General features: G+C 44.5%; 2 protein-coding genes across 2 annotated transcripts in view; both read left to right on the top strand.

Moving 5' to 3' along the window:
• Positions 1-13,599, top strand: part of LOC146628518 (scavenger receptor cysteine-rich type 1 protein M130-like) — a 54,400-nt gene extending 40,801 nt beyond the window's left edge. The window contains exons 8-15 of the mRNA XM_085358904.1: positions 557-832; positions 963-1,289; positions 1,905-2,189; positions 7,071-7,376; positions 7,452-7,739; positions 7,956-8,282; positions 13,282-13,373; positions 13,453-13,599. Of these exons, the coding sequence (XP_085215030.1) occupies positions 557-832; positions 963-1,289; positions 1,905-2,189; positions 7,071-7,376; positions 7,452-7,739; positions 7,956-8,282; positions 13,282-13,373; positions 13,453-13,599 (2,048 nt within the window). The remainder of the gene's footprint in view (positions 1-556; positions 833-962; positions 1,290-1,904; positions 2,190-7,070; positions 7,377-7,451; positions 7,740-7,955; positions 8,283-13,281; positions 13,374-13,452) is intronic.
• Positions 1-17,363, top strand: part of LOC146628517 (uncharacterized) — a 171,512-nt gene that overhangs the window by 59,227 nt on the left and 94,922 nt on the right. The gene's annotated exons all lie outside the window — the stretch shown is intronic.

Below are 17,363 nucleotides of genomic sequence, written 5' to 3' on the forward strand. Positions count from 1 at the left end.
AAAATACTTAATTTTTCTCTACCAGGGCCGGATATCCACTTATGAGGAAATTATACTGCCACTGTTCAATCAAAATTTAAAACAAATGTCCTCATATGTGGATCTTATTTTTCTCAGAAACAAAAATTAGGGGAAAAAAATCTGGTAATTCTTTATTTTTACATTGATCAGGTCCCAATCAACCCAAAAAGCAAAGAAAAATGAAAAATGCATGCATGAAAGAGTTCGGGTCTTAGGAGGATAATGATCGTAAACTAACAGCCCATTGTTCATTTAATTGGCTAGTTTCAGTCATTGTGCAAATGTAATGTTTATAAGATTGGAGGAACCTGTAATCAGCTGAGACTAAAGAAGCCAATTGGATGAGTGTTGAAATGTTTCTCCCACTGAAAATGCTAAGTCCAGATGAACAGAGTGAACTTTTTGGGGTTAATGATGGTTATTACAAATTAGTTCTCTCTTCTAAGTCTGATGGTAATCTTTTTTTTCTCACAGTAACCTTGTTATATAAAGAGGAAAATATCAGTTCAAATGTATCAGATCTGTTTCTCTTCAGAGTCTGTCAGGTTGGGGGGAGCCAGTCGCTGTGTAGGAACAGTGGAGCTGAAACATCAAGGAGAATGGAGACCAGCAATTGACTATGACCTCAGGAAAGCAGCTGTTCTCTGTAAACATCTGGACTGTGGATCTGCTGTTTCTGCTGTAATCAGACCGAAGTCCTCACCTGCAGATGTGCTGGGGATCAGCTCTGACTGTTTTCAGTCTGGAACTACTCGAAGTGAGTGTGCAGCACCAAAAGCCTCCAACTACACCCTGGATCTCATTTGCTCAGGTAAGATCATGTGTGACATCATATATGACAGCCAGAATTTCAGGGTAATCCTCCCTCTTTAAGTTTTAAGTTCTCCGAAGAAATGACAGAAATCACCTGCTTCACCTTAAATAATCAACTGTCTTTACAGACTTGCTGGTTCAGCCCATCATCCAGGCATCCTCCATGGATGGGGTTTATGAGGCCCAGGAGCAGGGGCTTACAGTATCCAGGCACTCCAACTTCACCATCAGCTGCTCCATCCAGCCACAATACCCAGGAGGCTCCTTCCAGCTCACCTTCAACTCCACCAACACAGCGTACAGCTACACCCAGCCAGCTGTCAATCACTCTGCCCACTTCCTGTTTCCTGCTGCAGTGCCCGCCCACCAAGGAAACTACAGCTGTGTTTATCACATCTACGTTTTCTCTCATAATTTCACTGCTGAGAGCCACCTGCTGCCTGTCACTGTCTCAGGTAAGCTGAGAGATGATGAAATATCAGTCTGGAAAAAATATCAATCTAAACTTACTGAAAATTATCTGGAAACATCCTATGTGACTAAGATTATAGAAAGTGTATAAATGTCAATAGAAAACATTGTTGTATCACATGCATTAGTAATTAACTTAACACTCATTGGAAACAAGATCGCATATATAGTAGTTTGTTGTTGTTTTTTTTACACATGAAAATGACAGATTATGATTTTTGCACTCCTGTAACGGTTGTCTTTAAGTTTACTGGTTGTCCTGCTTCCCGTTCCACTAACTCTGTATATGCAGTCTGCGGACTTGTGTTTCTCATATGCATCTCACTGACCACTAAAAAACAAATTTAAAAAAGGCCAGAGTCAGGTTACTGAGATGTTTCAAGGCTGAAATAAAAATTTCTTACTAACCAAGCAGAGAGAGAGAGTTCAGTCCTCAGCTGAGCTTTATTCAAAATCCTAAACTATACTTCAGTACTACAGCTACAAGAAGTATTCAGAGAGGAGTGATGATTTACAGAAGTGCCATCAGCAGTCAAGTATTAAAATCTTTTCAAAAATCTTTTTACTTCTTTCCTTATGACACTCTGCTTTCTGCTCAGAGTTTGTCAGCTTGGTAGGAGGACCCAGTCGCTGTGCAGGAACGCTGGAATTGAAACATTTGGGTGTGTGGAGACCAATGGATAGCTCTGACTGGACCATAAAGGCAGCATCTGTTATCTGTGAACATCTGGATTGTGGCTCTGCTATTTCAGTAGAATGGCGAGAGGATTCCACAGAGAAATCTGTGTGGAAGATCCAAGACGGCTGCATTGAGTCTGGATCAGCTATAAAAGAATGCTTACAACTTAGGTTGTCTTCCTTCTCTCTGTATCTCACGTGCTCAGGTAAGCCTATCAATATGATCACATTACACTGATAGTAATGTGTCAGGTAGACGCATAAATCACCTAGACTGGCAGACAATCTTCATCAGCCTGGCAAAGCAGAGCTTCAGGAGTCCAGTGGAACAACCAGCAGCAGCTTCTTTGGTTGCCACTGTCACATCCCCGAGTGACTGACTGGCCACAAGTGTTAACAGCTCAGCTTAGCCAGGGTTCATTATTACCTTCACCCCGACACAGCCTTTGTTTTCCAGAGCACCTCCAAATACTCCTCATTTGAACTTGTCAATGTATTTGAATGCTAATGCTAGTTTCTAGACAAATGTTAAAAACCTCGGTGTGTGCCTTGAGGGTTCCTTTAGACTGTGTAGACAGGTGAGCGCAGTAGTCGAATCTAGCTTTTTTCATCTGAGACCGCTAGCCAAGTAAAGCCATACCTGCCAGCTTGTGTCTTTGAACGTGTTAGTCATCTGTTAATTACTTGCAGACTAGACAACTTTAATCCTCTGTACTTTGGTTTAGACCAGGCTTCTATTTATCATCTGCAGTTGATCCAAAGTGCAGCTGCTCCTCCGCTGACTGGTACAAAATGAAAGGCGCATATAACCCCAGTGTTGGCTTCTCTACATTGGCTTCCTGTTTCTTACAGGATCCAATTTAAAATATTACTCTTTGTTTTTAAATCAGTAAATGGCTGAGCCCTCTCTTACCTTTCTGAGTGTCTATTTATTTTTGCTCCAAAAAGAACCAGGAGGTACGGTTAAAATCCAATGCTATTCATTCCACAGTCTAAACTTAGATCTTGTGGTGATGGAGCCTTCTCTGTGGCAGGTCCCAGACTCTGGAATAGTCTGCCTCTAACTGTTAGATTTGTATAAATGCTGGAACATTTTACATCTGTATTGAAGACACATTTTTATGGTCTGGCTTTTAGCGCAGGTTGACTGAAACATGTTTTCTTTTAACAGTCCTAGTTATTGTTGTTTTAGTTTATTTTATTGTCCTATTGTATTATTCCTTCTGTTTTATATTTTATTGCATCATTGTTGTTCAATTTACTTATTTTAGTTACATTTCAGTTTGAAAAGCACTTTGTGCAGCATGGGGCGTTTGGAATGTGCTATGTAAATAAAGTTGACCATGACTTTTCCTGCATAGCCAGGTCTCCATTTAAGAGACCTTTAATGTTAATGAGACTTTTTACAAGGAAAAATAAACGATATATATTCTCATTATGCAGACACATTTGCACATACATTCCATCCCCATAATGTTCTCTCTATGGTTCCCATTGTGCATGTTTAAGGCTGAGAATTTTCACAACAGACGATATTATTCCAGACCTCAAAGGGAATATCCATAAACATAATAAAAATACAAATATTTATAAGTTACTCTGCATCAACTGTCTGTCTGGTCATCTGGCTGATCTGAATTGCCAAAAAAAACCAAAACAAATAGCCTTCTCAATGTAAGATATACAGTGGTATGCAAAAGTTTAGGCACCCTTGATAATTTTCATGATTTTTCTTCATAAATCATTGGTTGTTTGGATCAGCAATTTCATTTAAATATATCATGTAGCAGATGAACACAATGATATTTGAGAAGTGAAATTAAGTTTATAGGGTTTACAGAAAGTGTGCAATAGTTACTTAAACTAAATTAGGCAGGTGCGTAAATTTGGGTACCCTTGTCATTTTATTGACTTAAATATCTTTAGCACTAATTATTGGAAGACAAAATTTGTTTGGTAAGCTCACTAACCCTTGACCTACATACACAGGTGAATCCAATCATGAGAAAGGGTATTTAAGGTAGCCAATTGCAGGTTTTTCTCCTCTACATCTTCTCTGAAGAGTGACTACATGGGAGCCTCAAAACAACTCTCAAATGACCTAAAAACCAACATTCTTTAACATCATGGTTTAGGGGAAGGATACAAAAAGCTATCTCAGAGATTTCAGCAGTCAGTTTCCACTATAAGGAACATAGTGAGGAAACGGAAGACCACAGGTACAGTTCTGTTTAAGGCCCAAAGAGGCAGGTCAAGGAAAATCTTAGATAAGCAGAGGTGGAGGATGGTGAGAATAGTCACAGTCAACCTACAGACCAGCTCCAAAGACCTACAACATCATCTTGCTGCAGATGGAGTCACTGTGCATCGTTCTAATATTTAGCGCACTTTGCACAAGGAGATGCTGTATGGGAGAGTGATGCAGAAGAAGCCCTTTCTGCGCACATGTCACAAACTGTGTCTCTTGAGGTATGCTAAAGCACATTTGGACAAGCCAGCTTCATTTTGGAATAAGGTGCTGTGGACTGATGAAACTAAAATTTAGTTATTTGGACATAACAAGAGGTGCTATGCATGGTGGAAACAACACAGCATCCCAAGAAAAAAATTTGGTGGTGCTTCCATCATGCTGTGGGGCTGTGTGGCCAGTGCAGGTACTGGGAATCTTGTTAAAGTTGAGGGTCGCATGGATTCCAGTCAATAACAGCAGATTCTTGAGAACAATGTTCAAGAATCAATCACAAAGTTGAAGATGCACCAGGGCTGCATATTTCAACAAGACAACGGCCCCCATATACTGCTCAAAATCCACTAAGGCATTCATGCAGTGAAACAAGTACAACGTTCTGGGATCTCAGTCCCCAGACCTGAATAGCATTGAAAATCTATGGCGTGAATTAAAGTAATAATAATAATAATGGATTGGATTTATATAGCACTTTTCAAGGCACCCAAAGTGCTTTACAATACCACTATTCATTCACATTGACACACTGGTGGAGGCAAGCTACGGTTGTAGCCACAGCTGCCCTGGGGCAGACTGACAGAAGTGAGGCTGCCATATCGCACCATCAGCCCCTCTGGCCAACACCAGCAGGCGGTAGGGTAAAGTGTCTTGCCCAAGGACACAACAACCAGGACAGAGAGCCCGGGAATCAAACCGGCGACCTTCTGGTTACAGATGCGCTTCCCAACCCCCTGGTTTTCCTTGCTCGGAAACCATCAAACCTGACTGAACTGGTTATGTTTTGTAAGGAAGAGTGGTCCAAAATACCTTCAATCAGAATCCAAACTCTCATTGGAAGCTGTAGGAAACATTTAGAGGCTGTAATTTTTTCAAAAGGAGGATCTACTAAATATTGATCTAATTTTTCTGTTGGGGTGCCAATACACCTGCCTAATTTCATTTAAGTAACTATGGCACACTTTCTGTAAATCCTATATTCATTTCACTTCTCAAATATCATTGTGTTCATCTGCTATAAGATATACTTAAATGAAATTGCTGATCCAAACAACCAATGGTTTATGAAGAAAAATCATGAAAATTATCAAGGGTGCCTAAACTGAATTCATATCACTATTTTTTTTTGTAAATAGTTTGTAAATAGATCATTGCAAATATTCAAGCAATGTACATATTGAGCGCTGCAGTAGGAGTGGTCAATAGTTAACTTTTTATTTACCATAAAAAGTTGATTAGTGACATTGATATCAGACTTGGCTAATGGTAGCAGAAGTGTTCATCTTAGTAGAGCTGGGCGATATATCGAGTTTTTAAAACATATCGATATATTTTTATACGAGATATAAGATGTGACAATATCCTTTATATCGATATAGTCTATGTTACGTTATAATTATAGTTGTGGAGCCGCAAGTTTGCCTCTCTTTCGTCCACTTTTGTCTCTACGCAACGTTACTCCGCCTCGCCTTCACTGAAGACAACTCCCCCTCCTCCCCCATCGCTTCACGTGCAGGCAGCGACAAGATGGACACGGCAAATCTCCGTTAACGAGTTACTGCGCATCGCCCCATGCGTGGGGCTGGCCGGCGTCAACGTGTTAACGAGCTAACCGCGCTAACGAGCTAACCGCGCTAACCGCGCTAACCCTAAAATCCTTTCATTCTCTCAAAAGTTGATAGCGCGCCTTATGTATGAATTCTGGTTGTGCTTGATGGCCGCGAACCGATTTTATGTGGAACACGGCGCTCAGCAATCTGTCAAAAAATGTTTTAGTACGACTTTGGTAAACTACGAAGCTGCAGCGCTTGATGGATTGTCGGCGCATTACGGCTACCGAGGAGCTTCGCGGAGTGATCCGTACTGTGCTTCAACGTAATATTACCTATTGTGTGTGTATAAGGACCATAAATGGCACCTGTAAGAGACGTGGTTATGAAGCGGATTTCAAACTCCAGGCTGTCAGTCACACAGTAAAACTTGGGAACAGAGCAGCTGTGAAATCTGTCTGTCTTTGTTATTACGCTCAGCATCTTTTAGTTTACATTTTGACTGCACAATTGTGAGCTCTTTGTTTAGCACAAAAACAACCTTGTTTTCTTTTATTTATGGAGCATTTTTATTTAATGAATGATCATAATTTAATTTTGAGTAATTTTTCATGTACATCTGTGCTGTATGTTAATAAAAGTGCTTGTGTGACATCTGGGACACAGCTTTGACTAAGAACTCTCTTTTTGTTCTTACTTTATGGCTTAAAAAAAATATCGAGATATATATCTTATATCTCCATCCAGCTAAAAAATATCGAGATATGAATTTTGGGTCATATCGCCCAGCCCTACATCTTAGCTGAGGTTATTCCCCCATAAGAAGTATCTTTTTAAGTGTTCTCCTTTTTCTATTGGTGCTTTCACACCATATAACTGTGAAAGTACCACCAGTCAAATCCAGGTTGATCTACTTCCATGCAGAGGTTGTCTGTTCCTTCTCTCTGTATCTCTGTGGCTACTCTGCCTTCCTCCCACAGTCACAAAACCTCCAAGTTAGTCTCAGAAAAAATATTTTTCTTGTGTGTCTGCTGTCTCTGATCTCTCTGTTTGATCTTCTCTGATGTCTCCAGACTCTGTCAGGCTGCTGAATGGTTCCAGTCTGTGTTCAGGCAGACTGGAGGTGAAGTCTAACCAGAGCTGGTCCTCAGTGTGTGAAGCTGACTTTGACCAGCAGGATGCAGAGGTGGTCTGTAGGGAGCTCGGCTGTGGGCCTCCTTCGGTCCTCCAGGGGGCGCTCTATGGAGAAGTGGAGGTTCCAGTGTGGAGCAAAGAGTTGCAGTGTGGAGGCCATGAGTCTGCTCTCCTGGACTGTAGAAGCTCAGGCTCAGCTAGAAACAGCTGCTCACCTGGCAAAGCTGTTGGACTCACCTGCTCAGGTAGAAGAGGAGCTGCAGCTGTGATGTGGTCAAACTCGTTTATTCTTTTACTGATGACTCTCTACTTTCTGTTAGAGCCTCATGATCTCAGGTTGGTGGGAGGAGCCAGTCGTTGTGCAGGATCACTGGAGCTAAAACTGGGAGATTGGAGACCAGTGGAAGCTTCTGAGTGGATCCTGGGCAAAGCAGCTGTTATCTGTGAACATTTGCACTGTGGTTCCCTTGATTATGTGGAGGCTAGAAATGAGTCCTTGCTCAGATCTGTTTGGAGAGTCAAACCTGACTGCGTTCAATCTGGATGTGCTCTGAGGGAGTGTGTAACATCAGAATACTCTTTAATGATTATGAATTTCACCTGCTCAGGTAGGCTCACCACTGACATCATCCATGACAGTTATACCTGTCACATGCTTTCTGTCATGAATATAATGTTTGCTTAGTGGTCTTGATTGTAAAGATTGAGAAAGCTTCAGACCCTCCAGGACACACTTGCAGGAAGCATTATGCTCTGTGTTTGGTGCTCATTGTTTGAATGAAAGGTTGATGTAAGGTGACCTTGTAGAATCTGTGTGTTTACAGACCTGCTGGTTCAGCCAAACATCCATGCATCCTCCATGGATGGGGTCTTTGAGGCCCAGCAGCAGGGGCTTCAGGTGTCCAGCCGCTCCAACTTCACCATCAGCTGCTCTATCCAGCCACAGTACCCAGGAGGTTCCTTCCAGCTCACCTTCACCTCCTCCAACACGGCATACAGCTACACCCAGCCAGCTGTCAATCACTCTGCCCACTTCCTGTTTCCTGCTGCAGTGCCCGCCCACCAAGGAAACTACAGCTGTGTTTATCACATCTACGTTTTCTCTCATAACTTCTCCTCCGAGAGCCGTCAGCTGTCTGTTGCTGTTTCACGTAAGCTGAAGTTTTCTGATTTTTTTGGATGCATATAAACACATTTGACCAATCACGGCACTGAAGAGAGTGAAACAGTCAAAGTGTTCAACATGGCGGAACACTTGTTTGTTGTGTCACAGAATAGCTCACAATCAGGTCTTTGAAATCATCTCTTCCTTCTCATGTGTTGTCCCAAATCTGCTACCCCACTGAAATCCTGAAAGATGGATGAAAGCTTCAACTGCTGGATCAGACCAGAAAATTCTCCCTGCTGCCGCTTTCTCCTGAGAATGGCATGCACCCAGGATCAGGACTAGCTCATCGTCGCTTGATGTTCTCTCCATTTTTTCCACACAGTGGGCTTTCTGAGGATACTTTTTTTTTTGTAAAAACTTAACGTGCTCAGTGTGTGTGTAGGTTATATGGAAAGTTCACATACGGGAAAAATTATAGCATCTCATTTTTGTGTATGAGCCTTATAATTAGAGCAAAGATCATGTTTCATCACCTGGATAAGTCTGGTTCTGAGTGCGGTCAACTGCGAGAAAGATACAAGCTTCATCTCATCTATCATGCACCCCTCAGCCATTTTCAGGTGTACTTCCTACACCTAGCTAAGACTCAGATACTTCATTCAGGACCCAGAACCAGGGTTAATCTGCTAATAGCTCACTTTGTTACTATGATACATAGGGCCATCCTGGCGTGCATGAAGACCCACACCTGATGTTGCGTTCCAGAGTTTTCATTTGTCAAAACCGCAGTGGTCTCAGGACTGATGTTTAGGTTCACTTAATCCCTACAAACCAAAAAGTGCTTCACGGTGAAAATGGATAATGAGCCGAAGCAAACTGAAAAAGTAGCCCAAGAGTTTCTAAAGGAAAAAAGATGGGTGATTCTTTAACAACCAAAACAGCCACCTAATGTCAGCACAACAGAGGAACTTTTCAGAATAACCCACAAGCAGAGCATCTCAGGGAGGGGATCCAGGATTTAGTGAGTGATGTTCATAGGTCCTCAACTTCAGGCAGCCAGTGACTGCAAAGGATTATTATGAGTATAAAAAAACAATCCGTATATTTGACCAATTCGTGAGCATTCTGAAAATATGGATTAAAGTGTTTGTAATTGAATACTTGGTTAATACTTTAGTTTACTGTTTAGCTAAACTTGATGATTTCATTTAAACATCCCCTGTGATGGTGTACTGAAACAAAACTGTCCAAATACTTTTTCTATACTACAGTACAGTGTCTCAAATTATATTTGTAATATTTCAATGAAGATATATTTGCACTTTCAACAAATAATTAGAGATGTATCTGTCACGGTCCGGGGCAGCGGCCGTGTGGAGAGTGGAAGGAGGACTCAAAACGCAGCACTTATTCAGGTGTGAGGGTGATTTATTGATAATATCAAATATAAAGTGGGGATGGTAAAACAGAACTAAGGATGAACTAACTGGGAGAAACTACACAAAGAAATAGCAAACCTGAGCATGAAGGGAGAACAGCAGGGAGAGCACGCAGGGGATTACACCAGGTATGAACACAGACGACGCGACGAGGAGCAGAGGAAATCACACACTATAAGTACACAAAGAGACACTGGGAAATCACACACAGGTGGGGGAAACAGCTGGACCTGATTAACCTGACGAGACAGGGGAACACTAACACCAGGGACCAATAGAGGGAGCACAAACCCAGAACCCAGTGTCTAAAATCCCAAACACAAACCATCCCAAAACAGCCATGAATAATAATGAAAGTAATAACAATAAAGAACATAAACATAAAGTCACTGAGTTATGGTCGCAGGACCATGACAGTACCCCCCCCCCCCCCCCCCCTCAAGGGCTGGCCCCCGACAGCCACAGAAACACACCACCAGATCCGGGCGGGCGGCAGGGGGCCCAGGACGGAGGGACCGGGCCAAGACCAAAGACGGAGGCCCCAGAGTCCCAAACAAATGTTCACAAAAAAAAAACTCACAGGGGAGCAGAGTCCAAAACACAGTTCAGGTGGCCGGCCAGGGGCCCGATAACACAGGAGGCCAGGATGGGACAGTTCAGGAGGCCGGCCACGAAGAAGGCCGTGGAGGCGCACAAAAGGTTCAGGAGGCCGGCCGTGCGGAAGGCAACGGCGGCCACTCAGGCGAAGAGGGTCCGGGGGCCGGCCGTGCGGAAGGCAACGGCGGCCGCTCAGGCGAAGAGGGTCCGGGGGCCGGCCGTGCGGAAGGCAACGGCGGCCGCTCAGGCGACGGCGCCCGGCCAGTAGCCTAGCCAGCGGTCCAGAAAACGGCCGTTTAGCTCCAGACCCAAACGAGGCTGGGCCAGGCGAGGCTGAGGGCACGGAAGCCGGGACCGCAGCAGGCGGAGATGATGATGCAGACACGGAGGCTGGACCAGACGATGATGCAGACACGGAGGCTGGACCAGACGAGGATGCAGACACGGAGGCTGGACCAGGCGAGCCTGATGAGGACGGTGAAGCTGAGGCTGGACCAGGCGCTGCGGGTGAAGATGAGAATGCTGTGGCCGAGGATGCGGGCACGAAGGCTGGACCAGATGAGGATGCGGGCACGAAGGCTGGACCAGACGAGGATGAAGCCGGACCAGGCAGGGACGAAGCCGGACCAGGACCGGGCGAGACTGAAGCTGGACCAGACAAGGATGCAGACACGAAGGCTGGACCAGACGAGGCTGAAGCCGGACCGGGCGAGGATGAAGCTGTAGCTGAAGCTGGGCCGGGCGAAGCTGTAGCTGAAGCTGGGCCAGGTGAGGATGAAGCTGGACCAGAATCAGGCGAGGATGAAGCTGAGGATGAAGCCGGACCAGGCGTGGATGAGGCCGGGCCAGGCGTGGATGAGGCCGGGCCAGGCGAGGATGAAGCTGCAGCTGGACCAGGCGAGGATGAAGCTGCAGCTGGACCAGGCGAGGATGAAGCTGCAGCTGGACCAGGCGAGGATGAAGCCGGGCCAGGCGAGGATGAAACTGAAGCTGGACCAGGCGAGGATGAAGCCAGGCCAGGTGAGGATGCGTCCTCAGGCTGAGGTGTGGCCGTAGCAGGCGGTAGCACTGCCGGTGGTGGTACTGCAGGAGGCGGCGCTGCAGCCACAGGTGGAGAAGCAGCCACAGGTGGAGAAGCAGCCACAGGTGGAGAAGCAGGAGGCTGGACGGGCTCCTCGGGCCCCCCAGTAGGCGAAACAGGAGGCTGGACAGGCTCCTCGGGCCCCCCAGCAGGCAAAGCAGGAGGCTGGACGGGCTCCTCGGGCCCCACAGCAGGCGAAGCAGGAGGCCGGACAGGCTCCTCGGGCCCCCCAGCAGGCGGAGCAGGAGGCTGGACGGGCTCCTTGGGCCCCCCAGCGAAAACAGCCGCAGAACCAGCGGGCACGTGGGCCTCCGGCACACACGAAACAAAACCAGTAGGCACGTGGGCCTCTGGCGCACGTACGGAGGGCTGCAGCTGCGCAGAGCACTGACCCTGCTCAGGCAGTGACAGCCTGGTGCAGTTCACAGCCGGCATCTTGGCCTCCAGGGGTCCAGAGTAAGCTGAGGGCAGTAACCCAGCCTCTGGGGAAGCCCTGGAGTGAGTAACAGTCACTAATGTTGCCAGCTGTTGAGGAACAGGTCCGTAGCGAAACAGTTTGTCTCCCTGCCCAGAAACAGCGGTGGAAAAACAGTGCGAAAATTGTGGCTCAGCCATTACCGGAACTGTGGGCTGTAGCGATGCTAGCGGTGGTGGTGGCTGAGTGGCTAACCGGAGCGGCGGCAGAACGGGTAATTGAGCCCTTAGGGAGGCTAACAGTTGAGCCACAGACCTGAGAGCTTGTGGCCGGACACAGAACTGAGCCGGAGAATGGTGATAAAGTCCTGGCTCAGAAGGAGCGGCAGAGAAACAGTCTCTCGGTTTTACAGAGGGTTTGTAGATGCCCACTTGCGAAGGATCCGTTACCACGAAGGTAGGTAAGCTATCTACACTGTCTCTCATCCCGCTCTGAATAGCCCCAGAAAACAGAGTCCCGGAATCTGGGGAAGCCAGAACATGTCGCTCGCTCACCGCCTCAGGCTGCTCGAAAGTAAAAGCAGACGGGGGGTGAAGTCCGAGGTCCAAAAGGAGAAACTCCCGCTCCCACGAACAAAGCGAGCCCAGAAGCCATGGGAGACCGGTCACCAGACGCTGTAGCCGCCTCTCTATAGCGCGCTGGGACGTGCCACCCGGGTTTTCCAGCCACCGGTCGATGAGCTCCTGTGTGGCATCGATGAGATTTTCCCGTAGCTCCCTGGACGGGTTAAGCGCTGCTGGGTCCATGTTGTGGTCGCGTCGTACTGTCACGGTCCGGGGCAGCGGCCGTGTGGAGAGTGGAAGGAGGACTCAAAACGCAGCACTTATTCAGGTGTGAGGGTGATTTATTGATAATATCAAATATAAAGTGGGGATGGTAAAACAGAACTAAGGATGAACTAACTGGGAGAAACTACACAAAGAAATAGCAAACCTGAGCATGAAGGGAGAACAGCAGGGAGAGCACGCAGGGGATTACACCAGGTATGAACACAGACGACGCGACGAGGAGCAGAGGAAATCACACACTATAAGTACACAAAGAGACACTGGGAAATCACACACAGGTGGGGGAAACAGCTGGACTTGATTAACCTGACGAGACAGGGGAACACTAACACCAGGGACCAACAGAGGGAGCACAAACCCAGAACCCAGTGTCTAAAATCCCAAACACAAACCATCCCAAAACAGCCATGAATAATAATGAAAGTAATAACAATAAAGAACATAAACATAAAGTCACTGAGTCATGGTCGCAGGACCATGACAGTATCACTATTTTTAGTCTGATTAACATATTTCATTTCACATATTCTTAGATTACTATTCTTATATCTGAACAGCTGTAAAAATGACTGTTTCTTCTCAGAGATCAATCAAATATTTTATTCAGGTTCAGTGTAATAATTTAAACTACTGAACTCATTAAACTTTGTTCCATCCAACAGCTCCAGCAGCTCCAACAGTTCATACCATCACAGGAGTCATCCTGCTGCTGATTCTCCTGATTGTGATTACTGCCCTTTATTTCTGCTGGAAGGTACTGAAACATCTTTGTTGCTGAGAATGAACTGACAAGAGGATCAATGCAGTCAGTCTGATCTGTGATGTCTCTGCAGGCCAGCAGGGAGCAGACGCTGAGCAGAAAGGACACTGACGTGGTTTACTACAACTACAGTGATCACGGAGAAGGAGGATCAGCTGAAGATGAAAGTCGCCAGGGAGGAGAGGAGGACCTCAAAGAAGCTCATCTCAAATCCAATTGAATTTCTGAAAAATGACTATCATAATAGTTAACACAACAGTTTTCTATTGAATATAAACTTGTGTACTCACTTCACTGATGTATTGCTTCATTTAAAACTAGAGGGGAAAGCACAATGTCATCCAACAAACCAGGGGCGATTCTAGGATTAGAGCTTTGGAGGTGCTGAGCACCCAGAGAGCTGCCCAGCCAGGCAAGATAAATCATAAGATTCTTAAATTCATCAAGTCTCTCTGTGCCTGGGTCCTCGTCTCAAAACATGACATCACTGTTTTATACATTTTAACACAATTTAATCCCCATATTTGTGAAAGAAAAGCAAAACACTTTTTTGAAAAGTCTGTAACAAAACCATCAAATCTGATCAAGGTTATTTAAATGCTGCAACTGAAGAATGGATCGGAATAAAAAAAAAAAAATACATATCCTAACCTTAATTACTGGGGGAAAATAATGAGTGATGCTCATAGTGAGTAAAAAGTAAACTGAGTGCATTGTTTGGACAGAGATTCACTTTTAATGTGTATGTATAATATAATACAGATACATAAAAAACACTCCCAAAACAGAATAAATTATTACAAATAAATCTTTACTGCAGACACTAATTTTACTAATTTAATAATACTAATTTTGTGTTGTAAGATTTATGGGTTTCATTCTTTCATAGTGGTACTTAGGAGAGCTTGACACTGTGAGAAGTTTGAGAAAAACTGATGTGTATGTGTGCTTTTGGAAAACATTTAAAGCTGCTGTACAGAATCTTTGAAACAAGCTTAAAACATTTTTAGAATATAAACAGAGCACTCTGCTTCTCTTTACAGCTCCTCACTCCACCAGGACTCTGTTTGGCACTTTCTGATAGTGTGCAAATGTGATGTACGTACTGCAGCAGTCATACAGACAACTGGACGGTCCAAAAGTTGGCCTACCTATTACTGGCTGAGGTTTTATTAGAGTTGTGGCTGAACTACATAAAAATATATCATTAATTTTAATCTCCCCAATCAATGATAATGTTATGTTGGAATGTTTTTAAAGAGGGTCAAAAATGTTTCAACCCAGTTTGTTTTGCAGATTCTGTATAGCAGCTTTAATATAGGGAGGACACAACTTCCAGATTGTTTGAGTAAAATCAGGTTTTTTCTCTTTTTGCCTGTCACTTTTCCTGTCTGTTTTCTTACCTGGTTCTTCCTGACCTTGTACTTTCTCCTCACGTTCCCCTCTTTCCTCGCTCTAATTGTATTCAATTAGATGAAAAATTACATTAATATGAAAAGAATACTATTAAGATCACTAACAAAAAGTCCTCTCTCAGTGTACTTTCAACCAAAAGGCAAATAACCACATGAACATCTATTAAAAGATATAAACATTGAAACACTGATCCAACATTATTCTTGATTGACGGATCATTTGATTTTATACTTTTACCTGAATGTGGCTTCTTTTTTAAAAAAATAAAACCTCCTTATATCCATTATGAACCTGGCTGTCTCTCTGTACACAAACACACGCGCACACACACACACACACAACAGCAGTTATAAGGTTAATGGGCATTCAGTCAGTTAGCTAGTTAGTATCCATTTCAAACAGGACAGTGGTAACAACAGCAGGCTACAGACAATTTTAAGTTTTAGATTTTAAATAGGTTGTATAACTTTTAATGAGAGCAACAGGACGGTCAAATGTCGCTGATTTTACTACAGAGCAGGACGGATTGTAGAGTAGCAAACATCAACCGAAAAGTCAAAGGAGCTTGCAAAGAAAAGCGTCTGGACTTCTTTAAGTTGCTTGAAGACGTTTCACCTCTCATCCGAGAAGCTTCTTCAGTTCTAAGGTCAAATGGTGGAGAGTCCCAGATATAAACCTAGTGGGAGTGACCCCCCACAGAGGGACAAAAGGACCCCCTGATGATCCTCTAATCGCCTGAGCCAAGGTGTGAAACTGGGTGTGGGTCCCAATCAGCCAGAGTTTCGGGTGTGTTCATTGTGAAACCTGGCCCCACCTTATCATGCGAATTCCTGAGATCAGATGGCCCAGGATGTGAGTGGGCGTTAAGGCGTCTGGGAAGGGATCTCAAAACTGGATTATAGATGGCAGAGAGTTGGTGTCGTAAACCCCCGCCTCTGTTCAAAGATGGTCGCTCACAGTGGACATAGATGGCTTCTTTCACTCCTCTTTCAAACCATCTGTCCTCTCTGTCCAAAATGTGAACATTGGCATCCTCGAAAGAGTGTCCTTTATCCTTAAGATGCAGATGGACTGCTGAGTCTTGTCCTGTGGAGGTGGCTCTTCTGTGTTGTGCCATGCGCTTGTGAAGTGGCTGTTTGGTCTCTCCAATGTAGAGGTCTGAGCATTCCTCGCTGCACTGTACAGCATACACCACATTGTTAAGTTTGTGTTTTGGCGTTTTGTCTTTCGGGTGAACCAGTTTCTGTCTGAGCGTGTTGCTGGGTCTGAAATACACTGGGATGTCATGCTTGGAGAAACCGAAAAGTTTTCAACACTGCTGGTTACCTGGTGTAATGTTTTTCAGTAAAAAGAAACATGGTCTGACTCCTACCAACTATATAAAGAGTAACTGAAGGTTAAATGCAGCTAATATGTCCTGTTTTAAGCCAGGCACTTACACCTCTGCTCCGCTGCGTCTCAGCCACCATCGCTCTGGCAGCAACGGCGCTAGAGCCAGAGCAAGGGAGAGCTGGAACAAACCATTTTTTTGGGGGGGGTATCTATACTTTTGTTCTTAAAATGTTACGTCTCAACCAAGTACTGTATGCTTTTTATGTTTTTAGTAGTGTGTCACACAAACAGCAAATATTGTCCAAAAAAGTAAGAAATCTTTGGGGGTGCTTTGATTCATTTTGGGGGTGCTGAAGCACATTTATTTCTTACACTTTAAGCCAGGGGTGGGCAATCTCAGTCCACGCGGGCCGGTGTCCCTGCAGGCTTTAGATGTGTCCTCAAACCAACACAGCTGATTTAAATGGCTAAATTAGCTCCTCAACATGTCCTGAAGTTCTCCAGAGGCCTGGTAACGAACTAATCATGTGATTCAGGTGTGTTGACCCAAGGTGAGATCTAAAACCTGCAGGGACACCGGCCCTCGTAGACTGAGATTGCCCACCCCTGCTTTAAGCCCACAGAGTCGTGCTGATAGTTTTTTTTTTTGTCCTTTATCACAGCAACTTTTTCTTTATCATTTAGAAGAACAGTTAAATATGGAACTTCTGCAAACTGTATGTGGCCCGCCATGTAAAATGAGTTTGACACCCCATCTAAGCCTTTGTCCAACAGAGTCCTTCCTCTGGACACAGATCCATTCGCATGGTGGAAAAACTTCAAGCATAAGAAGATTGAAGCTACGCTAGCAGAACAAGACCATTTGTTCCAGGTACATCTGCACCAAGTGAGAGGATGACATTGATACTACAAGTACATCTTATCTCTCAACAGAGAGTGTGGACAGACTGATGTTTTTGCAGAGGCAGGTTGTTTTAAAGCGGTGCAGCGTGTGTTATTTTGGTTTATGCAGCATTTTTATATTGATGGCTTGCTGTTTTATTTAATTTTACATTTAGATAATGCAGTAACACATGTTAAGAAACAGCAATATTTCAAATAAATAAAAAGCTTAAATCAGATGAAAGAAGATCAGATTTCAGGACTGGACTCTTCACAAACACTGAAGAGTCAAAGTTGGATTGAACATTTCTACACTGTGTCTGAGTTCAGTGTCTCTAACATCCCCTTTACTCA

This window comes from Diplotaxodon limnothrissa, linkage group LG7 (assembly GCF_057381915.1).
Source record: "Diplotaxodon limnothrissa isolate DT_005_m linkage group LG7, D_limnothrissa_male_GT1.1, whole genome shotgun sequence".
Classification (NCBI taxonomy): Eukaryota; Metazoa; Chordata; class Actinopteri; order Cichliformes; family Cichlidae; genus Diplotaxodon; species Diplotaxodon limnothrissa.